Genomic DNA, 7,186 nt, shown 5'->3' with positions numbered 1-7,186 from the left:
TTGACCTGATGACAGCAACATGATGGCAATTAAAGAGAAATTTGTGCTGAGCACCTATTTCTTTTCTTATGCCAAGGAAAGGTTTTGTTATCTGGGATCTTAATATTCTTTCAATCAAATTTGTGTTTGTTATAAGTTCTATGTTAAGATATAACCATCGACATCTAGAATGGACCGCTGATGGCAATGGTGGGGGTAGAAAGACGATTAGAGTGAGAGGCAGGAATAATAAGATCGTTCTTTCTCTGTTTATTGTTGTTTCTAACTAGCCTGATTGGTTGTTGGATTAACAACAACCAATCAGGCTTCAGTAAACAGAGAAAGAACGATCTTATTATTCCTGCCTCTCACTCTAATCATCTTTCTACCCCCACCATTGCCATCGGCGGTCCATTCTAGATGTCGATGGATATAACTGAGGGAGAGAACTACCTTAATTCATTAATGTCCCTTTTATATTCGATGATTCTCGTTGTTATGGTTAGTGATTCAAGCCCATATTTAAAGTGTACCGCGTTAGGAAGCGAGCGACCATATCGATTCTATCGATTTGGCGAGGGATTTATCCCTAGTGAGTTGGCGCTATTGGCGCAGGTCAGATACAGCTAAGTGCTCGTCCGAGTAAGACGTACAGCGGTTCAAAATAAAGAGTTATTTCGAGAACCTACGATCTCAATAATCATTGCACCAGCACCTCAACCCAAAAAACCACATGGTCCTTCGAGCCGGATACCAGAAGGCATAACCCGGTAAGAGAAAGGCAAGCAACACACCGGTAGCAACGAACCGGCAGCAACGTGCCGGTAGCAACGTGCCGATCACAACAGAAACGATGGGCGAGCCGGTTCCGAAGTCACGAGAAGACGTTTTGACGCTATCATAGGAACAGCGAGACCTCAAGGCAAGCGGACGAGCAGAATTAACAAAAACGAGTTCATTACAAGAACGAGTTCATGGGAAAGGCGGACATCTTGCGTGAGACATAACGGCGAGCATGCTTCTGCGCAAAGGTTAGACGTTGCAATCAAGCGACGCGTCCTCACACTCAGGTTGACGAATCTTGCTTACGAGAAAGTTACGTGGCTGCGCTTCCGACAAGAGGCAACGACAAGAAGCAACGACATCATTTTGGCGCGAAGTGACGAGGCCGTTATACACGAGGCAGCGATCTCAGTTGGCGCGCAAAGCGGCAAGGCAGGCGCACACGAGTCAACAAGGCGACTTTACAACGCGGCTACAGCTGGGCGCGAAGAAGTCAAGGCGTATACACAAGGTGTTACGAGCAAGATATAAGAGACAATATAGCGAATTGCGTTCATGTCATGCATGTAAGGTTATAAACAGGTCAGTTAGCGTATCAAGGTACATAGTAATATCGACAAGATACTTTAAGGTAGGGTTATATTATTCATAACGTTAGTTAACGTATCAGCATAAATCAAAATGGCGGAAAGTGTAGATATACAGAGACTAAAGATAAAGAAAAGAGTAGCGAAGGCTGGTTTCACGCGCATCGAAAACTTTATAAAGGCAATACAGCCCGACAGTGTTGATGTAGAAGAAGTAAGAATAAGATTAGATAAGTTAGAGGAGTTGCAAAAAACATTAGAGGAAAGCCTAGTAGAGTTAGCTGTTTATGATAAAGACATAAGTGAAGAGCAAATTGACTTGGAGATTGCAGGTTACGAAGAAAAATATGTCAATCTGAAACGAGCGGGCGTAAGAATCATTCAAGAGCGCGTTAAACCAGCCTCAACTGCTAATCAGGACCAAGCGATCGCGGAAATTCCCTTTGAACGTAATAACGTAAGAAATAGAGCAAGCGAAACTCAGATTAGACTACCAAAAATTGAACTACCGACATTTAGCGGAGTTTACGAGGAGTGGCATTCCTTCTTTGGTATCTTTGACTCATTAATACATTCTAATAACCTTTTAAATGAGGTTCAAAAATTTCTAAATAGAGCAAGCGAAACTCAGATTAGACTACCAAAAATTGAACTACCGACATTTAGCGGAGTTTACGAGGAGTGGCATTCCTTCTTTGGTATCTTTGACTCATTAATACATTCTAATAAACTTTTAAATGAGGTTCAAAAATTATCTGAAGGCCGCGTTAAAAGGAGAAGCGGCGGAAGCTATAGAATCAATAGAAATTACGGGAGCAAATTATCGCGATGCTTGGTACAGATTAAAAGAACGATATGACAATGAACGAGTCGCAGTTCAAAAACATATCAAGGCAATATTCGAATTGCCAGCGCTAAGAAAGGAAAATAGTATCGCCTTGCGAAATTTATTAGACGGCATACTAAAACACACTAGAGCGTTAACAGCATTAAAGCGTCGAGTAAAGGATTGGGGAGACTTGTTAACATACACAGTATCAAGCAAATTAGATTATTTCACTACGAAAGAATGGGAGGGTACCTTGCAAAGCAAACAATTGCCTACCTTTCAAGAATTGATAGAGTTTTTGACACGAAGGTGCGAGACCTTAGAAACAGTAGCTAGAAGAAATCCGTCCATAGAATTAAATAGTAAATCGCGACAAACTAGCAGTAAATTCACAACGGCTCACGCGGCGATAACCGTAAACAAATGCGCTCATTGCAAGGGTGAACATTGGATTTACCAGTGTAAAGGCTTTAAAGAACTTTCAATTTCAGATCGTTTGAGTAGAGTAAAAGCGTTAAAACTATGTCTGAATTGCCTAAAGGACAAGCACATAGCAAGGGAGTGCACGGCTGGCAATTGCAAAAGATGCTCAAAAAGACACAGCTCCTTGTTGCATGATGATAAATATTCAACGAAGGAGGACAGAGAGGAAAAGAACAATATAAAATCTAATCAACAGGAAGATGTCAGGACAATACAATATGCACGTATGCTCAATCGAATAAAAAAGTAAGATCTACCCAGGTATTATTAGCTACCGCCGTGGTATTAGTTCGAAACGATAAAGGGAAAAATGTCGAAGGAAAGGTATTATTAGACAATGGGTCACAGTCCAATTTCGTTACGGAAGAATTTGTTAAAAAATTGAACTTAAAAACTAAAGATAATTACATAAAAATTCAGGGAATAAGTCAGCAAGTATCAAGTGCATTGAAATCAGTGGAGTTGCATATAATGTCGCGATGTAGTACATTCAATATGGATATAGAATATGTAATATTACCAAAGATTACACAAAACTTACCCCTTGTAGAAGTATGCGTAACGAACTTGGACATACCCAAAGACATTAAGTTGGCCGATCCGCATTTTAACACTCCCAGCAAAATAGATATGTTAATAGGAGCCGAAAAATTTTGGGAACTTATTGGTACAGGGCAAATAAGATTGGGAAAATACAAACCGGTGTTACAAGAGTCTTCATTAGGATGGCTCATATCCGGGCCTATTAGTTTATCGCAATCAAATAAAGGATCATCAACGAGTTGTCATTTAAGCACTATAGACGAGTTAAATCAAAGCGTTAAAAGATTTTGGGAAATAGAGGATTACACCAATGCAAAAAATACTGATGCGGAAGAAGAATGTTGTGAGAGATTATTTAAAGCAAGTTATAAGCGTACAACAGAAGGTAGATTTGTTGTTAAATTACCCGTTAAAGAAAAAATATTGCCACTGCTAGAGAATTCTAGGAAGGTAGCTGTTAACAGGTTTCTAGCATTAGAGCGAAAATTTGCGAGGCAACCTGAGTTTAAAGCTGAATACGTAGCCTTTATGCGCGAGTATCAACAATTAGGACACATGAGAGCCTCGAATATAAGCCTAGGAAATAAATTTAGAGTATTTCTCACATCATGCCGTAACAAAGCAAAGTAGTACAACAACAAAAACTAGAGTGGTATTCGATGCTTCTAGTACATACTCACGAGGTAAATCGTTAAATGATGCGTTGTGCAAAGGGCCGACACTACAATCGGATCTGTTCTCATTAATCCTACAGTTTAGGTGTTTTAAATATGTACTATGTGCGGACGTCGAAAAGATGTACCGGCAAATTTTAATAGAAAAAGAACAAACGCCATTACAAAGCATTGTCTGGCGGGAGGATCCGAATAGCGAAATACAAGACTTCGAATTACTTACGGTAACGTATGGTACAAAGCCTGCTTCATTTTTAGCGGTCAGATGTTTGCATCAATTAGCAGAATCCGAGAAAACAAATTATCCCGAAGCAGCTACAATAGTTTGCAATAATTTTTACATGGACGATCTGCTGGCGGGAGGTGCTACAAAGGCAGAAGTCATTAAGTTAAAGGGAGAGCTGACAGAGCTACTAGAAAAGGGAGGATTTAGATTACGTAAGTGGAGATCCAATATGTCCATTTGTAGCGAAAATGTGCATACGGTAACGGAAGGCCTAGACATTGTCAAAGAAAATGAGACAAAGTTATTAGGAATATCGTGGGATCCGAAAAAGGATATGTTTCAATATGAAGTAACATCGAAAGAAAATGATCAGAATGCAACGAAAAGAGTAATGTTGTCACAAGTGTGCAAACTTTTCGATCCATTAGGGTTGGTGGGGCCTGTAATTACCGCTGCTAAGGATCTTATCCTAATGCAAACGTTATGGAATTTGGGGATTGACTGGGACGAAGAGGTGCCTATGCAGGTATATCAGAGTTGGAACCAAATAAGAACACAATTGTGTTTGCTTAATGAATTAAAAATTCCTAGATTGATAGTGTCAGGAAAAAACAATAGTCAGCTACAGTTACATGGATTTTGTGACGCGAGCGAAAGAGCCTACGGTGCATGTGTATACCTACACGAAAGGGACAAACATGGCGATACAATCACCAAGTTAATTTGTTCAAAATCGCGTGTAGCACCTATGAGAGCCTTATCATTACCACGGTTAGAGTTGTGTGGGGCGGTTTTACTAGTAAACTTAATGTGTCGAGTGATGGACAGTTTAAAGTTGACAATAGACCAGAAATTCTATTGGACGGATTCAACAATAGTACTCGCGTGGATAAACTCCCCATCTAGAAGGTGGCAAATGTTTGTCGCAAATCGGGTTAGCGAAATTCATACCAATTCCTCAGCTTCCGAATGGAAACACGTAGATTCGAAGAATAATCCTGCGGACTTCATATCAAGAGGTGCAACCCCAGAACAGTTAATGAAAGCTAGCAGTTGATGGAATGGACCACCATGGTTGAGTCAAAACGCAAGCTATTGGCCAAAGGATGCTGAGGAGTTGGTATCAAGAAGCGTACCGGAAGAAAGAAAGCGAACAGTAGTAACAGCAGTAGTCGAAAATGAACGAGTTATAGAATATGAAAGATTTTCGTCCTATTATAAATTGTTGCGAATAGGAGCGTACATTTTAAGATTTATATACAATGTAAAGCATACCAAAGAAGAGCGTAGAATAGGAATAATAAGTACGGAGGAAATTAGGGAAGCGAAGTTAAGAATAGTCAAACTAGTACAAGCGGAAGCGTTCATAGACGATATAAAAACGTTGAAGCTCAACAACAAGGTCCGAAGGGCTTCGAAGCTAATAGCGCTACTCCCGTATTTGGACGACGAAGGCATTTTAAGGATTGGAGGCAGACTGAAACATGCGGCGTTACCTGAAGAAACGAAACATCCAATCATACTCCCGTCACACCATCATGTTACTAGATTGATTATTATACATTACCACGAAAAGCTATTCCACGCCGGAGTGCAAACTACGTTAAACTGCATAAGAGAAGAGTTTTGACCCATTTTCGCTAAAAGTCAAGTTAAAGGAATCTTATACAAGTGCGTCAGATGTAAGAAGGCAAGCCCGAAGACAAGCTGGCAACTAATGGGGCAGCTGCCATCAGCCAGAGTCAACCCTGCCAGACCTTTCTATAATACGGGGGTGGACTATTGCGGACCGTTTTACGTGCGAGATCGTATTCGTCGCAACAGTAAGCAATATAAAGCTTACGTAGCAATTTTCGTCTGCATGGTGGTGAAGGCAGTACACATCGAGTTGGTAGAAGACCTGACTACTGATTCATTCATCGCTGCCTTGAAGAGATTCATGGCAAGAAGAGGCAAGGTCAGAAATATATATTCCGACAACGGAAAAAATTTTGTTGGAGCGGATCGCGCGTTGCAAGAAATACTATGCAGTAAGGAGTTCAAGGACGACGTTCAAGACCATGCAACTAGCGAGCAAATAAGTTGGCATTTCATACCTCCTAGATCTCCACACTACGGGGGTCTTTGGGAAGCGGCGGTACGTACACTGAAATTATATATGAAGCGCACAATAGGCGACGCTTGTCTGACAATTGCTGAAATGACGACGTTACTGACGCAAATAGAAGCCATGTTAAACTCCAGACCATTAACGTCCTTGTCTGAGGACCCAAATGATCTTCGCGCATTAACACCAGGTCATTTTTTAATCGGAGAAAATTTACAGACCTACCCAGAGGTAGATGTAAAAGAGATTCCAGAAAATAAACTATCAAGATGGCAACACGTAGAACAGCTGAGGCAACGATTCTGGAGTCGATGGCAAAAGGAATACTTAACGACGTGTCAGCAGAGGAGCAAATGGCGTTCAGACGCTAAGAAGACCTTCGAAATCGGACAACTGGTTATGTTTAAAGAGAGCGAGAGCAAACCGCTGAAGTGGAGTCTCGCCAAAATTATAGAGGTACACCCTGGTTCTGATGGAATCATTAGGGCAGTGACGGTAAAGACAAGTCAGGGAGTGTACAAAAGAGCGATTGTTAACATTGCTCCTTGTTTAGAATAGTTATGGCAAACGAGCTATCATTTAAGTTTTTTATAATTAGTTATAAGGTAATGCGTTTATAATCTATATAGAATTAATTGATCATCAGATACAAATATGCTTTATAATTTGTAGGTTAGTTTTCGTAAACTTAGTATTACTTGTTATTGCAAATAAGTTATATTTGGCAAGGCGGGCGGCGTGTTATGGTTAGTGATTCAAGCCCATATTTAAAGTGTACCGCGTTAGGTTAGGAAGCGAGCGACCATATCGATTCTATCGATTTGGCGAGGGATTTATCCCTAGTGAGTTGGCGCTATTGGCGCAGGTCAGATACAGCTAAGTGCTCGTCCGAGTAAGACGTACAGCGGTTCAAAATAAAGAGTTATTTCGAGAACCTACGATCTCAATAATCATTGCACCAGCACTTCAACCCAA

General features: G+C 40.7%; 4 protein-coding genes across 4 annotated transcripts; all 4 read left to right on the top strand.

Moving 5' to 3' along the window:
- The first annotated feature begins 1,443 nt into the window (after positions 1-1,443).
- Positions 1,444-3,834, top strand: LOC108768150 (uncharacterized). The gene is made up of 3 exons (XM_018518477.1): positions 1,444-2,047; positions 2,124-2,863; positions 3,082-3,834. Exons 1-3 carry the CDS (start codon positions 1,444-1,446, stop codon positions 3,832-3,834), a joined length of 2,097 nt encoding a protein of 698 aa, XP_018373979.1.
- A 166-nt stretch (positions 3,835-4,000) lies between these two features.
- Positions 4,001-5,161, top strand: LOC108768144 (uncharacterized). Its single transcript, XM_018518463.1, has one exon. It carries the CDS (start codon positions 4,001-4,003, stop codon positions 5,159-5,161), a length of 1,161 nt encoding a protein of 386 aa, XP_018373965.1.
- Positions 5,162-5,210: 49 nt separating this feature from the next.
- Positions 5,211-5,734, top strand: LOC108768138 (uncharacterized). The gene is made up of 2 exons (XM_018518450.1): positions 5,211-5,220; positions 5,340-5,734. The coding sequence occupies exons 1-2, from the start codon at positions 5,211-5,213 to the stop codon at positions 5,732-5,734; spliced, it is 405 nt and encodes a 134-aa protein (XP_018373952.1).
- Positions 5,735-5,821: 87 nt separating this feature from the next.
- LOC108768129 (uncharacterized) lies at positions 5,822-6,769 on the top strand. The gene has a single exon (XM_018518438.1). It carries the CDS (start codon positions 5,822-5,824, stop codon positions 6,767-6,769), a length of 948 nt encoding a protein of 315 aa, XP_018373940.1.
- The last annotated feature ends 417 nt before the right edge of the window (positions 6,770-7,186 follow it).

This window comes from Trachymyrmex cornetzi, unplaced genomic scaffold, assembly GCF_001594075.2.
Source record: "Trachymyrmex cornetzi isolate Tcor2-1 unplaced genomic scaffold, Tcor1.1 scaffold1211, whole genome shotgun sequence".
Lineage (NCBI taxonomy): Eukaryota > Metazoa > Arthropoda > Insecta > Hymenoptera > Formicidae > Trachymyrmex > Trachymyrmex cornetzi.
Note: the sequence above shows the minus strand (reverse complement) of the source record. Positions and strands in the feature narration are given on the sequence as shown.